This window comes from Prionailurus bengalensis, chromosome C1, assembly GCF_016509475.1.
Source record: "Prionailurus bengalensis isolate Pbe53 chromosome C1, Fcat_Pben_1.1_paternal_pri, whole genome shotgun sequence".
Taxonomy (NCBI): domain Eukaryota; kingdom Metazoa; phylum Chordata; class Mammalia; order Carnivora; family Felidae; genus Prionailurus; species Prionailurus bengalensis.
In genome coordinates this window covers 117,555,416-117,573,269 of record NC_057345.1, presented here as the reverse complement: position 1 = coordinate 117,573,269, position 17,854 = coordinate 117,555,416, and the positions used below count along the sequence as shown (strand labels likewise).

General features: G+C 41.1%; 1 protein-coding gene across 29 annotated transcripts in view; it reads right to left on the bottom strand.

Annotated features, from left to right (window-relative positions):
* CLASP1 (cytoplasmic linker associated protein 1) overlaps window positions 1-17,854 on the bottom strand; it is a 276,145-nt gene that overhangs the window by 46,044 nt on the left and 212,247 nt on the right. For 21 of the 29 annotated variants that reach the window (XM_043576531.1, XM_043576535.1, XM_043576530.1 and 18 more), the window contains 3 exons: window positions 16,503-16,666; window positions 9,785-9,863; window positions 8,622-8,765 (listed from right to left, as the gene is read on the bottom strand). In XM_043576531.1, coding sequence (XP_043432466.1) covers window positions 8,622-8,765; window positions 9,785-9,863; window positions 16,503-16,666 — 387 coding nt within the window. Of the gene's footprint in view, window positions 1-8,621; window positions 8,766-9,784; window positions 9,864-16,502; window positions 16,667-16,789; window positions 16,793-17,532; window positions 17,614-17,854 lie in introns of all 29 variants that reach the window. The other 8 variants (XM_043576525.1, XM_043576528.1, XM_043576527.1 and 5 more) reach the window with 2 other exon arrangements.

Here is a 17,854-nt window from a genome sequence, read left to right as displayed (position 1 = left end):
AAATAAAAATTAATTATGAATTTTAAAATATCAGAATGTCTTTTACAGAATCAAAAACTAGATTTTAGACCTATCAAAAGCATTTATTAAGCACAGACTGGACAAAAGTATCTTACTTCCTTCCCTTGACCTCCAAATACAGTCATCAGTAGCCTTTCCATCCAAATTAAACCCCAAGGGGCCCGTGTGCTTTCATGACACAGGCAAAACACACTATTACCGATTGTACTACACATTTTCATATTATTGAAACATACTTAATAGTTATCTGAAGGAATCTTTTTCACCACCAATGTAATATACATTAACTTGACCTTTATATTTGTATAAGATTAAATTCCAAAAATCATGCAAAGTAACCTGTGCATTGAAAAAAGACATTTTTGTTAGATGTTAGGAAAAAAAACGCATGCAGAAAAAAATGCACTTCAAAGAGAAAGAAACAGACTTGAGTTTTAGCAGGGAGAGAAAAAAAGAAAATGTTGCCAATTTAGTAAGAAAGTTTAGGGACTTATTTTTTAATGAATGACAATGGCATTTCAAAATTATAAAATGTATCAGTATTTTTATGTGAAATGTGCCACTACCTTTACTTAAAAAAACCGTGTTTCTTCCCAGAATGACAGGATATCTAACATCACAAATTAACTTGAGGTTTTTCACGAAGCAAATTATAAAAATCAGTGGGATCTTTCAGGAACAAAAGAGCCGCAAGACGATAGGCCTAGAAATTGTGCTAACTAGTGGCCTTGTGCTATCAGTGACTTAGTCACGTGGGAAAGCCATTGCAGCAGACTTTACATTTTGGCCCACTACAGAAACTTCTCTTTCCATAACCCTAACGGTGAATTTTGATAAGAAATCCAAAAGAGAGATGGAGGAATTGTGAAAATATAACTCGTTGGACAGATGGTACGTGTGGTGATTTATACATATAAATGGATGTAACTTATTTTTACATTTTCCAAAATATGAAATGTAAATGATTTTATACATTTTTCAAAAGTCACCCTTGGGGATTTAAAGCTGTTTTCAAAGTAAAATCCTTTCTAATGAGGTCCAAGCTCCAGAAATGGGTAGAAAATATGATTTAAATCTGTTATTTTAAAAATATTTTATATCACAGTTTTAAAAGGAATGAGACTGTATGGTCCTAAAATATTTTATCTACAACCCTCTGTGTTAGTGAGAAGTCAGAATACTAGAATCCAAACAAGGAAGAAAACTGGGTTATATTTATCATTATCATCAATACATTCTCTTTAAAGGAGTAACTCCAAACATAGCGATGAGTTGAAGAGATTCATTTTAAAAAGCTTGGGGCATAGCTCGTGTTCAATAATGGATCAAAAAGTGGAGTGCACCACTGTTCTTGTTCCATCATTGAACTCTTGCCTTTCATAAGAGGCAGGGCCAGTGAGCAGCCCGACCAAAAACGCAAGGTTGCTGCTGACTTCTCTTAACGGACAACTCTAGGGTCATTTATTTTAAAGACCAAATGGCAACTTAAAAGGAACTGACTCCCACTCACGCCCACTCAGCAGTAGAAACTGGTAGATGAGGGCAAAAGGTCCTTCAAATCTTACAGTCACTCTATGGAAAAAACTCCCGGGGCGATCAACTAACTGCCTTGAAGGCAGGAAAGAGTTCTTTGAGACAGGAGATCAATAAAGCTTTTGACAAATGCTTCAGCGCTGGTATTAACTGGGGAAAACTTAAACTTTGGGAGAAAGAGAAGGTTTCTAATTTATTAAGCAATTATTGCTTCCCTCCAGATGGTCATTAAAATTGCTTTAGAAAATCGCCGAAAAAAGGTTACTTACTTCAAAACCTCCAGACATTCCTTATTTACTATCTTGCATACGGTAGGGGACTACACTCAACATAGCTTTTTGTTTTGGGCAGGTAGTTAATCATAAAACACATCAAAACACAAACCTTTACACACACACACACACACATTCACCATAGTATTATATGAATTTTAGGTTTCTTCACAATCTTTTCAGTGTCTTGCCAAGGGTAATCAGTATTAATAATCTACAATGCAAACAGTGAAGTGTCTTTTTTCAAATCAGTACATAGTTTAAAATCTACCTGTTTACAATTTTCTTCCAAGTTTCCTTCTCCGGGCCCAGAGCAGGTGGAAGCTGACCTAGTGGGGAAATCCTCACCTACTCGACTACGCTGAAGCGGGGACTGACAAACAGGAAAGGCGGCAGGATTTAATGAGAGAAGAAGCAAGTGCTAAAACCAGGGTTATTTGTAAGCTGTGAAAGTATGTGGCTTCTTTTGCAACATCACCTGCACATATATGATCTAGCAGCTCTAAGAACAGGAAGACGGTAACTACTGGTTTCAAACCTCTACCATTTGCTAGGTGCTCCCTACCCAGCCTTGTTGCTGGCAGCAGTAGCGTTCCTGAGCAAAGAGATCAAAAAAGTCAACTCATTTCTGGAAAGAGCCAGTCACAGTTAAGCTGAGCCTCAAATCCTGTTTAATGGGAAAATCCTGAGCTTTGTGGCTAGGCCACACTGCCTACCTGTAAGTAGACATTAAAATTTTTCAGCTGGAAATTTCAACTTTTGAGGGCTATTTCTATTCTCTTCCTGATCCAGACAACAGCATCTTTATATACTTTCCAGGTTTCTTTGCCATGACTTCATTTGCGGCATTTCGGGGGCTAAATCCGCTATCTTATCTGACAAAGCAGGCGCTCAATGGTAGAAAATCACGTATGCTACGCAAACCCACAGGGATTCTGAATCCTGAAATGTAAACATAGCATTAAAAGTTCTACTGTATTTACATTCCCTTTGGTTGACTGGGGGAAAAAAAAATCTTCCTAATGCTGGAAAAAACCTGAGTTCTCCATGTGCTTCACAAATAGCAGAGCAAAACCAAAACAAGCCTCCCACGGGGCTGCAGAGGCTGCAACAGCAAATGAAGGAGTCTCTACCTATGTTTTCTATACTGCATTTAGCCCCCCCCAATGAAGCCTGAGGCAGGGGTGATTATTCCCATTTTACGGAGAACAAACAAGAATTCTGAGGTTCAGCTGCCAGCTCGCACCACCACCAAGTGGCAGGGGCAGAAGTCAAAGGACGGTCAAACTCTAGAATCCACTTCCTCCTGTTAATACATTATACGAACACAAAACACAGTTCCTTCAGAGAGGTACAGTTTGGCCAACAGGACAGTCAGCGCTCCCGCACCTAAAACAAGAACAAGGTTACTCTGGGAACAGATTGGGCCAGTGAGGGTCTGGGTGGGGCTTTTCCTGCTGGCCCCCATCAGTCTTGGCCTGGTAAGCCCACTCCACTGCTGACTGGCTTGTGTTCTGGTTTTGGCCGTGCTTCTTCCTTCCTCTTCAAAACATCTTAAATATTTAAACACCTCTCTCTCTCCAACAACAAACACCCAAAACACAGATAAAAAGGGAAACAAAGTAAATATCAAAATATTAAAAATGCTGAAGTCAACAAATTAAGAGTTCTATTAGAGTTAAGTTGTTTTCCCAAATAGGACCTTATAGGATGAATTATACTGTCTGCAAACTCCCCAAGTATTGTTTGCAGAAAATTAATGTTCTCTAGAGTAGGGCCAATATGAGGGTTTACTGCACAAATTTCAACTGAAGGGTTCTTCTAACATTTAGAATATAATCTTGCCCTACTCTTCAGAAATTAAAGCAGGACACCAATAGGAAAACTTGGTTCATGATCACATAGTGCTTTTTTAAATCACCAAGGTTTTCCTAGCACCTGATAGAAACTTTTAGTAACTGCAAATGAAAGATGGCGCAAAAACATTAAGTTTATTTAAAAGAGACAGGGTGCTTTAATTTACCCAGATAAAAATAGTTCCTGTTTTACTTTTTTACAGCCTTAAAATGATAATGACAAGTTCAGATCTTAGAGCAGAGTGATATATATCACATCCCAATTTTTAAGTATTTTAATTTATTTAGGTGCTCGGTTCATTTAGATAACCTTTCAAATATGGTCCAAATTCTTGTGCAAGGCAGTTTGCATTACTTACAATAGCATCTGTATTTATATAATGTCCATTGGATGGCACATCAGAAGAGAGCATTTAAATAAAAGTGATGCCGTCTCCATGAAGGATTAATCTGCAGTGCCCTAATGTACAGTCTGTGGGTAAGTAGTTATGGGGCAAAAGAACACATATCCAAATACCGTGCTTTAATGCACCTATTTTAATCAAACAACAATGCTGGATGTGTATAAAGCCAAGCAATCTTGAGTCACAGACATTTAAAAAAAAAAAAACCTTTTTTTCACATTTATTTATTTTTGAGAGAGAGAGAGAGAGGAAGAGACAGAGTGTGAGCAGGGGAGGGGCAGAGAGAGACGGAGACACAGAATCCGAAGCAGGCTCCAGGCTCTAAGCTGTCAGTACAGAGCCCGACGCGGGCCTCAAACCCACGAACCTGCAAGATCATGACCTGAGCTAACATCAAGAGTAGGACGCTTCACCGACTGAGCCACCCAGGTGCCCCTCCAGCCACTGACATTTTTAATGATTAAAAAAAAAAAAATCTAGAAGCACCTGGGTGGCTCAGTGGGTGAAGTGTCCGACTCTTGATTTCAGCTCAGGTCAGGATCTCACCGTTCATGCAATTGAGCCCTGCATCGGGCTCTGCAACGATAGTGCAGAGGATTCTCTCTCTCCCTCTCTGTGTCCCTTCCACCACTCGCGTACTCTCTCTCCCTCAAAATAAATAAATAAACTTAAAAAAAAACAAAACCCTAGAGGGTACCCAGGATGCAGAGATGCATCTTGACCCTCACCACAATTTAAACAGTTAGATTAAAAAGCTCCCTATTTAAGTAAGACTTAGTGAATTAGCAAATAACTGTGGAAGATTCCTGCCAACTCACTGAAAGTGAGATAAAGCCTTGGTAGGCAAAACACTTAAGACGCCCCCGAGACTCCCATCTCCCACATACAATCCCTGTACGATCCTCTCCCTTAGAGTGAGACTTGTGAATGATGGAACATCATTCCCCTAATTGTTACCGCAGAAGGGACTCTGCAGGTGTAATGAAAAGTCCCTCCCCAGTCAGTTGACTTTCAGGTCATCAAAGGGGAGATTATCCTGGATGGGTGTGACCTAAACCCTTAAGCAAGGTTGGAGGTGCTGGCTTCATTTTAATTTCTCCTCCACTTTGGAAGAATAGTTTTGCTGAACAGAGAATATTTGCTTGGCAGGTTTTTTCCGTCAGCACGCTGAATGCCATCCCATTGCCTCTGTCCTCCACGGTTTCTGAGGAGAAACCAGCTGTGTGTCTTACAGAGGGTCTCTGGGGGATGCCAGGCTGCCTCCCTCTTGCTGCTTCCAGGATTCTCTACTTGTCTCTGTCTCTCAATTGTTTGATTACGATGTGTCTATCTGTGGATCTTTTCTTATCCTACTGGGAGTTTATGGAGCTTCTTAGATGGGTAGACTAAGGTTTTTCATCACATTTGGGAAGTTTGGGGAAATTTTTTCCCCAAATATTCTCTTGCTGGCTTTGAAGAAACAAATTGCCAAGCTGGGGAGAGGGAGGTGTGGCAGGGCTGGCAGGTGGCCCACGAGCTGAGAATGTCCCCTACTGACAGCCAGAAAACAGGCCCCTCGGCCCTCCTGTAAGGAATGGAATTCGGCCAAGAACCAGTGATTAAGAAAAGACTAGGCCTCAGATGAGATCAAAAACCCAGACGACACTGTGATTTCAGTCTGTTAAGACCCTAAGCAGAGGACCCAAAGACCATGTGCCAGATTCCCGAATCAAAGAATTACAACAGTGGGGCGCCTGGGTGGCCCAGTTGGTTAAGTGTCCGACTTCAGCTCAGGTCATGATCTCACAGTCTGTGAGTTCGAGCCCCGCGTCGGGCTCTGTGCTGACAGCTCAGAGCCTAGAGCCTGCTTCAGATTCTGTGTCTCCCTCTCTCTCTGCCCCTCCCCTGCTCATGCTCTCTCTCTTGTCTCAAAAATAAATAAAAACATTAAAAAAAAAAAAGAATTACAACATAATAAATGTGTGTAGTTTCAAGCTACTTAGTTTGTGGTGTTTCAGTATACAACAGAAAACGAACACAGAAGTCAAAACAGGGGGCCTCCGACATGGTTTTGAAAATAATGGCTTCGAAATGCTACTTAAAATGAGATCACCTCTTTCTGGACATTTATCATTCATTAACTCATTCAAACTATTTATGAAATGTTTACTTTGCTCACACAGGTATTGTGCTAGGTGCAGAGATACAGGGCGAGAGAAAATAGGGAGGGTGAGAAGTCCCTGGGGAATAGCAAGTCTAGCCCCAGGCCTGAAGATACTGCAGATGAAGGCTCGGACCAAGGGAATCAATCGCAACCAGGTCAACACTGTACCAGCAGCTTGCATGTCTTGAGGTGCAACTCCAGGGTAATGGTCTAAAACACCAGGTCACAAACTTGTGCGTTAAAAAACAGCCAACGGTGGAGGGAATCCCAATGAGACCCAAAACAATGTCCATACTTTACACTATACCAATTAGGTCAAATTACCTGGGGTAGAGCCCAGGAACAGAGGCAGATTTTAACTGTAGCCAGGTCTGAGAACTACTGATGTAATAAAAAAGCTTTCCAAATTTCCTGAAGATCAGGATTACTGGCCCAGAACCTGGATCTGAACTCAGTCTGAAGGCGAGGTGCTGAGCAGTCCTCGACACGGGGAAGGGGAAGAAGAGAAGGCAGGCAACAGGAGTGGAACACCAATGGAGACCAGGCTTTGTGAAGTAGCACCACGTGACCCAAAATGACTGACGTTAAGTGTTGAAGATCAAACAGTAAACGATCCACATGATTTCTGGCAATAAGTTTAATATCCTAACCATAACTGACTCAAGCCTTGGGAGCCTAAGGCTAACTAACTCAAGGAAGAAAGTTCCTATAACATCCTCCTTAGAAAAGTTAGGAAAATAAATTGTAGTTCAAGTTTTTAATGCGCACGTCCAGAGAAAGTGATACGTACGTCTACAATGTTTCAGTCATACAGGAAGGAATACTTAAGTAACATTCAATTACAAAAGGCACACACATAGACACACACACACATTTACATGTTATGACTAAAGACAGAAAGCTACCCTCAAGGCTTTTGTATTTTGGCCACTGTTGTGATTTTAAAAACTACAACAGAAATATCTGTTTGTGACTTACACACCAAGCAAATCATTCAACTACCTCCTATTGTACCTCCCTAATCCCAAACTGGTTTAATGGCTCAATCAGAGGTTGCCAGTGAAATGCCTCTTTGATAACAGTTTTGAATGAGTGCTTTAATAGGATTTGCCCTTGTTCCTTGTCCTTGGACAACTTAGTTTATGACTATACAACGGACACAGGACTTATATGATCCGTAACCCTTCTAAAGAAACCTTTTACAGAATTCTTCTGTTCTTGTCTTTGAACTTCAATGGAAGAGGAGCTAAGTGTTTACTGGCATTTGGAAATTTACCACTCCTGCTAACTATTGCTTGGATTTCTCCTTTCCTTTTTTCCTGCTGGACCCAAGTGGTCCACATTATCAACTCTGCTTAAGGCCAAACAACTCCACTGGTAGGGCCAAGGATGGAAGGAGTGTGGTACAGAAGAAAAAATGCAAGGCTCGTGATTATACACAAATAACCAAAATCACGTACCTCCAGTCTGGAAGCAGAACTGAGAAAGCTGGCTTTTAAGAGTACTTCATAAAGGCTACTTAGTTTATACATAAAGTGAAAAGAATAATGGCCACGTGTCAAACTCAAGCAGTGGGAAGCTCAAGCACAGAACGACATCGACAGGCAGAGAGTAAGAGAGACAAACACAGTAATTTACGCTTGCGGTGTGCTTACAACTCGTCAGGAACTGACAAAGTGTTTCACGTGTAATAATTAATCTTTGTAATGGTCCTGATGCAGAGTACTATCTTGAAAGAGAAATAATAGTACTCTGTGCTCTTTCCTATGTTATCCGCTCCTCAATGTGTCATTTCTGAAAAAAGTAGCCAATATTCTTCAGCTGGTAAACTAACAAAACAACACCTTGATATCAGGGTGCATCCAAAATCTGAATTCTATCTCCCCATGTCACTCCCCAAGTCAGAGTGTGTTCCAAGTATGGTATGTAATCTGAAATTGTTTGCTCTTTTTAAATTCAGAAATTCATTTCTTAGCAAATTTTCAGCCACCTTTTGCTATGAGGCACCTTGTGGCCAGGCGGCCTTAGATTTTCAATTCTGTCCTCAAAGTCCATGTCACAAAACTGATATGTGGAAAACCGATGGCCTGAAGAGACACTAAACCATGAGTGATTTCTCACTTAAAAAGAATAAAATAGATGCCTAAGAAAACCACAAACCAATCATACACGATTTCCGATTTTCATTTTGATGCTGGAAGACTGGGACTAGGTGGAACTGGAGAAAGACGATAAGGGGCAACAGCAAAGTCTTGGTTTCACAGAAAAGGAGTAATAAAGGATCCCATGTAGGTGTGTGGGATGGTGTGCAAGTTCCCAAGTACATTTCTTTTCCTAACACATGCCTGAGAACGGTGTGTTTAAAGCTGCACTTGAGCTCTCGCGGACATACCTTTCTCACGTCTGAACTCTTTGGTTCTGTCGTCCAGGTTATAATTCTAGAAACTGCAAGCCTCGTCTCACTAGAGTTTACAAAATCCGTTGGATCCATCTGCCTAGCGAGGGACTCGATGTACTTCAGGATTGCAACTTTGACCTGAAAGATCCAACAATTATACTCATTAGGTACACTTATGAATCTCTGAATAGAATTCTGATCAGAGAAAAGTAAATACAATTGAGGGGACCCCTCCTTTCTCCTGGATCTATGTTTTCACATAGAGCCACGTCCATCAGGGACAAAAGCATGAAATGGCTGACAGGTTAAGTTTGGGAACAGGAAGACTGGCATACAGATCAACCTTCTTCAGTTTTAGATCACCATGCCTGTGGAGAAGGCCTGCCCTGCCTCTTCCCATACACAGCAAGACACCTGCAGGGCATGAGCCCCCATGGGCAGGCCACGGGATTACCGACTCTGCCGCTTGACCAGGAAGCACTTAGTATTGTTTTTTGGGCATCCTAGGCCACGTCTTGCAAGGTAGCATTTTCAGCAATCACGCTGATATTCGACCTTAACTTCTCCACTGATGCCTCAATTGGTTTTGACCTTAGGAGAAGAGGGCGGTCATTGATTGCAGCTATCCTAAAACCCCAACAAAAGCTAATGAATAAAGAAGAGATGACGTACACGACCTAATTGAAATTAATACATACCCTCCCTCAAATTCAGTCTTATAGTTATGATTTTCCAAAATACGTGACAATTAATTTTCATGTGTTAGAACGTTAATATGGAAAACATTTCAGTAAGATACCTTATATCAACACACCAGAATTTTCTAGTTTAAATATGGTGGAAAACAGCAAAAATACTCAAATGTTGGTGAGGATGTGGAACTACTAGGCCTGCCATTATATTGCTGGTAGGAATATAATACGGTACAACCATTTGAACAGTTTAAAATAACATTAAACACGACCCACCCAATGAACCAGTGACTCTTCTCCTAGGTACTCAAACAAGAAAAATGGAAACATGGCCCCAAACAGTTGTGTACAAATGCTCACAGCAGACTTATTCATAACAGCCAAATACGAGTCATGTACAAAAAAGGACATTTTAAGCAAATTTGACTTCTAGAGGTTGAATTGTAATGACAAATAGTCACCAACCTTGAGGTTAGGAGTTTGAGTTTGATCCACAATAAATCTCATCAAAATGTTAAACTGTTGGTCAAATGGAAAGGAGTCCCTAGGTTTAAGAGAAGAAAGAAAGTGCTCATTTTAAGGAAAGACACGTTACAAAAAATAATGCAAAACCATCTCAGAAACAAAAATATACCACTAGAGATAAGTCTGATGGACACGGAAGCAAGCCTCTACACAGGTAATTGTACTTTCCATTTTATATAAATACTAGAGTAATAGACATTACATATAAAATTAAGAAGATGGAAAATCTTTTTTTTTACTTATTATTTTTAAAAAATGTTTTATTTATTTTTGAGGGGGGGGGGCAGAGAGAGAGTGGGGCAGAGAATCTAAAGCAGGCTCTGTGCTGATAGCACAAAGCCCGATGCGGGGCTCAACTCACGAAGTGCAAGATCATGACCTGAACCGAAGTTGGACGCTCAACCAACTCAGCCACCCAGGTGCCCCAGAAAATGGGAAATCTTGCTATAAGTCCCAAAACACACACGACACTTAGAGTTATGTATGCTATTTTATTTTTTTATTTATTTATTTTTTTTTATAAGTAATGGTTTTTTTTTTAATTTTTTTTTCAACGTTTATTTTTTATTTTTGGGACAGAGAGAGAGAGCATGAACGGGGGAGGGGCAGAGAGAGAGGGAGACACAGAATCGGAAACAGGCTCCAGGCTCTGAGCCATCAGCCCAGAGCCCGACGCGGGGCTCGAACTCACGGACCGCGAGATCGTGACCTGGCTGAAGTCGGACGCTTAACCGACTGCGCCACCCAGGCGCCCCTGTATGCTATTTTAGAAATGAAGACCAAACGATAAAAGAGATTCCTACCTGCCTTCTAGAATGTGCTCATCTTCTTTCCAGGTACCTTTCTGAAACTGCTTCATGAGAAAAACTTCCAATTCCGAAATCTTAATTTACATTCTGACGAGGCTGCCTACAGCTGCCCTTGCATAAGCTAACCATGCTGTCCTCCTTGGTCCTACTGGGCAACTGCTTCTGGTCTCTATTTTGTAGGGTGACCACAAAAAGTATGGGAGACCCAGCAAGGGAATCCCCCATCCAGCTACAACACATATGCAGAAACCAGGGCCCTCTGCTTCTCACCTGTTCCTGATCTCATTTCTTGCAGCCATTTCACATCTTTGATACATCTGAGTAACCCCGAGGACTCTTGGCTAGCCAAAGTCCATGCTCCTTCCCTTAAAATGCTGCAATTACCAGCATTAGTTTAAAATCGTGGGGCGCCTGGGTGGCGCAGTCGGTTAAGCGTCCGACTTCAGCCAGGTCACGATCTTGCGGTCTGTGAGTCTGAGCCCCGCGTCGGGCTCTGGGCTGATGGCTCAGAGCCTGGAGCCTGTTTCCGATTCTGTGTCTCCCTCTCTCTCTGCCCTTCCCCCGTTCATGCTCTGTCTCTCTCTGTCCCAAAAATAAATAAACGTTGAAAAAAAAAATTTTTTTTTTAAAAAGTGCATAATCGTGTCCATGCAGAAAGACGTAGATGTATTTTCCACACTAATAGGAAAGATGGTGCAATGCAAACATCTATTACAACTGAGGCTGAGTGATGGCATTGTTTCCTTTGGCCTCTCTAAGGGACTCTTCCCAATCTACAGAAGTATAGTAACAAGAACGGGGAAGCAGGTTCAGATCTGTGAAGTCACAGGATGAATTTGAAATTTTACTTTTTTTTTTAATGTTTATTTTTATTTTTGAGACAGAGACAGAGCATGAACAGGGGAGGGGCAGAGAGAAAGGGAGACACAGAATCGGAAACAGGCTCCAGGCTCTGAGCCATCAGCCCGGAGCCCGATGCAGGGCTCGAACTCACGGACCACGAGATAGTGACCTGAGCTGAAGTCGGACGCTTAACCGACTGAGCCACCCAGGCGCCCCTGAATTTGAAATTTTAATGACATAATGTAAAGAAAATGCAAAGCACAGAGCACATCCTGGGTACTAATATTACTACTGTTATAATTACTAATAAAAAGTAAACGTGACCCAATAGCACATGTATTTGTATCCAGGAAGCCAGGAGGACCACTTCTGCAAGCAAAGTACGCTTTAGCATACGTGACTTAAATGACTCACACCAGCTATAAATTAGAGAAACGAGCTTGACAAACCACACACAAAACTTCTGTCTCCTTCTGCAGCAAGGGGAGAACGGAGAATCCATTTCAGTATAAGCTGGCGTGTTTAACCTGGAAATGTGTCTGTGGCCAGGCACAGCCAAAGGAAAGGAAGTAGGCAGACTCGCAATCAGACCTGTTATCTTAGGAACCCCCCTCAACCATTACAAGGGCCCTCCCCTTCCCTCCCCGCCAATACTCACTGATGGGTCCTAAATATGCATAAATAGCTAGGCATCTCAGCTGCTGAGAAAACTGAATAATGAACGTGCTCTAGAGATTTGGATCGAATCTACCCAGGAGAGGATTCTTAAAGGAAAGGGGCATCCAGGAAAATAACCAGAGGGTTTTCCTTAATCACCAAAGTTTAGGAGTAAAATTTTAATATTCCTGCTATCTCTAAAGGTCTGAAAGTTTTTGCCCTTCACAAATTCACCTATATGAAGGAAGAGACCTTTAGGCCAAGTCTGATACACAAATGTTTTATCTGGCTTTCAGAGTGTCATTTAAAATGAAGCTCAAATGTGTTGCCTTATTCCACATTTCTGACCTTTCTTGGGAAGTCTGGGACCACTGGCCCCACATGCCAACATGGCCACCTCTCTCTACGGAAGTTCCCTAGCCCACAGCATCACCGTCCCTCCTGTCTACTTCACTCAGTTACTATCAGCTGGACCCGCCTCGCCCTTCTAGTCAATCCCTGGCTGAACCTTTACAAATCCAGTAATACACCGGCACGCAGGAATGTTCCTTAATTCCACTAAACTCGCTCATCCAAAGGAGGGACGGCATTTGAAAAGCTTATTGTAAATATAGTATATTATACTGAGCTCACTGAATACCAAGGGAGAGCTCTTTGGATAATAAAATTCTATAGCAGCACAAATTATACAGATCTACAGGGTCAGGAACCAAAAGAAAACAGTTGGCATCAGAGCACAGAGGAACAAATGCATGTTTCGCAGTCACAAACAACTAACAGACACATACATGGGGGATGATGGCAGGGTGACGTGTGCTACTGTTAGTGGAGGGAGCCAGAGAGGAAAGAAAAAGCGCAAATACTATCCACATTCTCCTTCAGGAGAGAAAGTCGCACATCCACAGACCAGTCTGCAGTAAGGGGAACACACAGCGGTGTAATAACCAGCAGTCCTGGATTCCAGTTCCCAGATGGCCGCTAACACGCACTGTGACCCGGGCAAGTCAAGTAAAGTCTGTTTCCTCATTAATAAAATGAAGGTGGGTCCTTCTGTTTTGGACATTCTATGATATATAGTAATATTCCAGTGTGTAGTAACTGAGTCATATAAAAGTTACTCTACTGAGGATAATTAGTTGATCTGAAGTCATTGGCTTATTCTTTTAAAAATTCACTGATCTGACCTATAACCCTCTATGTTCCACCAAATGGCAACTGAGTCATTACAGCGAGGTGTCTTCTGAGGCTATTTAATTTCTAATACTCGTATGTTGCGAACCTACAACTGCAGACACAGTAGATAAGAGGTTTCTGAAAAATGACAGCACACAGTCAGTTTTTCACGTCTCTGAATCTCCACAGCTCTTCTTTCTTTCCTTGTAACAGGTCACAACTGCTATGCGTTATCAACCTCTGAGCCAGTGAATGCTAACAGAGATTGTACCTGGGCGAGTGGGAGCTAGCTATGTGGCTAGCAAGATTTCTAGTGTGACTTGTAAGAAGATGGAAGTATTAAAAATACTGAGGTCTTGAACTATTGGGACCTCATCCAGATAAAAAGTTTCTGCACAGTGAAGGAAACAATCAGCCAAACTAAAAGGCAACCAATGGAATGGGAAAAGATATTTGCAAACGACATCAGATAAAGGGTTAGTATCCAAAATCTATAAAGAAATTATCCAACTCAACACCCAAAACACAAATAATCCAGTGAAGAAATGGGCAAAAGACATGAAGAGACACTTCTCCAAAGAAGACATCCGGATGGCCAACCGACACATTAAAAAATGCTCAACATCACTCACCATCAGAGAAATACAAATCAAAACCACAATGAGATATCCCCTCACACCTGTCAGAATGGCTAACATTAACAACTCAGGCAACAATAAAAGTTGGCAAGGATGCAGAGAAAGAGGATCTCTTTTGCATTGTTGGTGGGAATGCAAGCTGGTGTAGCCACTCTGGAAAACAGTAATGGAGGTTCCTCAAAATTAAAAATAGAACTACCCTACGACCCAGCAATTGCACTACTAGGCATTTATCCAAGGGATACATGTGTGCTGTTTAGAAGGGACGCATGCACCCTCATGTTTATAGCAGCACTATCAACAATAGCCAAAGTATGGAAAGAGCCCAAATGTCCATCGGTGGATGAATGGATAAAGAAGATGTGGTATATACATACAATGGAGTATTACTCGGCAATCAAAAAGAATGAAATCTTGCCATCTGCAACTACGTGGATGGAACTGGAGGGTGTTATGCTAAGTGAAATAAGTTAGAGAAAGACAAATATCCTATGACTTCACTCATATGAAGAACTTAAGATACAAAACAGATGAACATAAGGGAATGGAAGCAAAAAGAATATAAAAACAGGGAGGGAGCAAAACATAAGAGACTCTTAAATACAGAGAATAAACTGAGGGTTGCTGGAGGGGCTGTGGGTGGGGGGATGGGCTAAATGGGTAAGGGGTTAAGGAAGACACTTGCTGGGGATGAGCACTGGGTGTTACACACAGGGGATGAATCACTGGAATCTACTCCTGAAAACATTATTGCACTATATGCTAGCTAACTTGGATGTAAATTAAAAATAAATAAATAAAAATACCGAGGTCTTAGGGTGCCTGGGTGGCTCAGTGGGTTGAACGTCGGCTCAGGTCACAATCTCACGGTTTGTGAGACTGAGCCCTGCGTAGGGCTCTGCGCTAACAGTGTAGAGGATGCTTGGGATTCCCTGTCTCCCTCTCTCTCTGCCCCTCCCCCACTCACGTATGTGTGCATACATACATGCGTGCTCTCTCTCAAAATAATCATTTTTTAAAAATACTGAGGTCTTCAGAAGGATGTACATAAATACTCTAAAATGTCTTTTAAAGATAAGAGGATCAATTTGCAAGGTTTTATACTTGTTTTTACATTTGTCTTGAGCATTCACAAAAATAACGCCAACTTTTCATCTCATGGAAAGCAGGGACATTTCAACAAATCTGTTAACAAGAGAATGTGGAAATGGTGTAAGAGAGGACTTACTCAAGCAGCTGACAAAAACAAAAGAGAATGCCAGAAAAACACTAGAAGAGTCTTGTAACATCAACATTGTCTAGCCCACGTGAACAGATACATTCCCAAACGTGACATCAACAAATGTCAAACAAGTGTCAAGCAAATCCATGAAAAGGTGCCCAACATCACCATGAGGGAAATGCAAATCAAAACCACGGTGAGCTATCACCTCACACCTCCTAGTTATTATAAATGTTGAGGATGTGCAGAAAAGGAAACCCTTGTGCACTGTAGGCAGGAATGTAAATTGGTGCTTCCACTATGAAAAACAGTATAGATGTTCCTCAAAAAATCAAAAATAAAGGGGCGCCTGGGTGGCTCAGTCAGTTAAGTATCCAACTCTTGATTTTGGCTCAGGTCATGATTTCACGGTTCATGACATCAAGCCCCACGTCGGGTTATGCATGGCAGTGCAGAGCCTGCTTGGGGTTCTTTCTCTCCTTCTCTCTCTCTCTCCTTCTGTGCCAAGCCCCCCCCCCCCCAATAAAGAAACTTGAAGACATAAATTAATTAAAAATTGAAAATAGAAACATCATATAATCCAGTAATTCGACTTCTGGGTATGAATACAAAGGGGATGAAACCACTATCTTGAAGAGACCTCTGACCTCATGTTCACTGTAGCATTATTTACAATAGTCAAGATACAAAACAACCTAAGTGTCTGTCAACAGATGAACGAACAGACAAAGAAAAATAATGGCATATTATTCGGTCATAAAAAAGAAGAAAATGCTGCCATTTGGGACAACATGGATGGACGTTGAGGGCATTATGCTAAGTGAAATAAGCCAGACAGAGAAAGATAAATGTTGCGTGATCTGACTTATACGTGGAATCGAACAAATAAACAAAAAGAAACAAATAAAAAACAAAACAAAAAAACCCTAAATCCATAAAAACAGAGTAGAACGGTGGTTGTCAGGGGATGCGGGGGTGGGAAGCATGGGGAGATGCTGGTCAAAGGGAACAAAGCATACGTAACACGCAGCAGCTCTGGGGATCTGAAGTACAGATGGTGATTACCAGTTACCAGGACTGGATTATACACTTGACAGTGGCTAAAAGAATAAGCTCTTACATGTTCTTCCACGAGCACAATAAAAGAATGGTAATTATGTGAGGTGAAGAATGTGTCAACTAACACCGTGGTAATCATTTAGCAATGTACACGTGTATTAAACCATCATGTTATACACTTCAAATTTATAGGCCGTTTTATGTCAGTTACAACTCAAAAGCTGGGGAAAAAAGTGGTCTGGTCCTTAAAAACTTACCTTGTGACATCTAGAGCCTTTTGAACTTTTGCTTGCACAGATCCAAGTAAATCTGCCCCCATTTTCTTAAGTAATTGTGTGAGAAGAACAAAAAGCCAGTCTTGTAAGTCGTCCTTATGAATTATTATAAAATCCACCAGAGTCTCCAAAAACATACTGAAAACCTAGACGGAAACATTTCATATATGTAATTCAGAATTGTCTCCCAAGTCTCTAAAACACGGACAGGTCATATTAGAGAAGACAAATGTATTTAAAAAAATAAAGGAAAAAGGATTGGAACTTACTCTCTGTTGTGAATTCCACCGCAAACCAGGCCATGCAACAAAACAAATTCCATGTTAGTCTACAGTGAATTAATACCATTTTCATGCAGTTTTTTAAAAGACCTGAAAAGACTACAAACTGATCTCTGATATCTGATACTCTCCCCTCCCTCAATATGTCTTCGAAATACAGTATTGAGAGAAATTAACTTTACTGAAAAGTGTCAGTTTATTCCTGCAGGCTTTTCCTCCTTCCTTCCTTTCTCTTAAAAAAAAGGTATTTTAACCATCATAATTCTATACTATTACTGTTCGTTATCTACCACTCAACAAGTACTATTTGGATGTTGGAGGATGAGGGAGGAAAATCACTTGTGCACTGTATGACTCCAATTCAGATACTGCAAAGGGATATCTTTATAAGAAGATACTGTAAAAGTGATAATAGTCTTTATTGTAAAAAAAGTATGGTATACAGTCCGCATAATTCTTATGCTGCCGTGCAGTCATTAACGCTGTCTAAGGTGAGATAAGAGTCCACAGTGGACTATCCTGGAACCGATTTCAGAGAGAGAAGTACCCTATTTGGCTAATGAGTTGTGCTCTACTGGGACAATCCAGCCATTATAGACCTGCTCAGTTCTAGCACAGCAGCTATTAACCACCAGGGGTCTCCGGTGAGACAGCTCAGAAATAACTCACTGAGCCCCAGGGATTCCTGACTTAGCTCAAAGGCAGCTAGCAAATATGAACTAAACTGAGACCTCCAAACTCACTGTACAAGAGCCTTCTGATGGAAACAAATTTCCTTCTTTATCCTCATATTCTGGTTCTGAATCAGCAATCTAGAGGTGACAGGTAATAGAAATTTCATCAATGCCCCATACCACCTAATACCCCTTATGCCGTAAGTCTTATGAATCTTATGCTTATGCTTAAAATCTTCCTGCTTTTAAACACTACCTTAGAGAAAAATCATGATAATTAGATCTTTGGATATCTGTGTGGCCCTAGAACCCAACCTTTCTTGAATTTTATGAATGTTGTTAATGTGGACTTTGCTGTGAGGATCATCACAGGACTTTT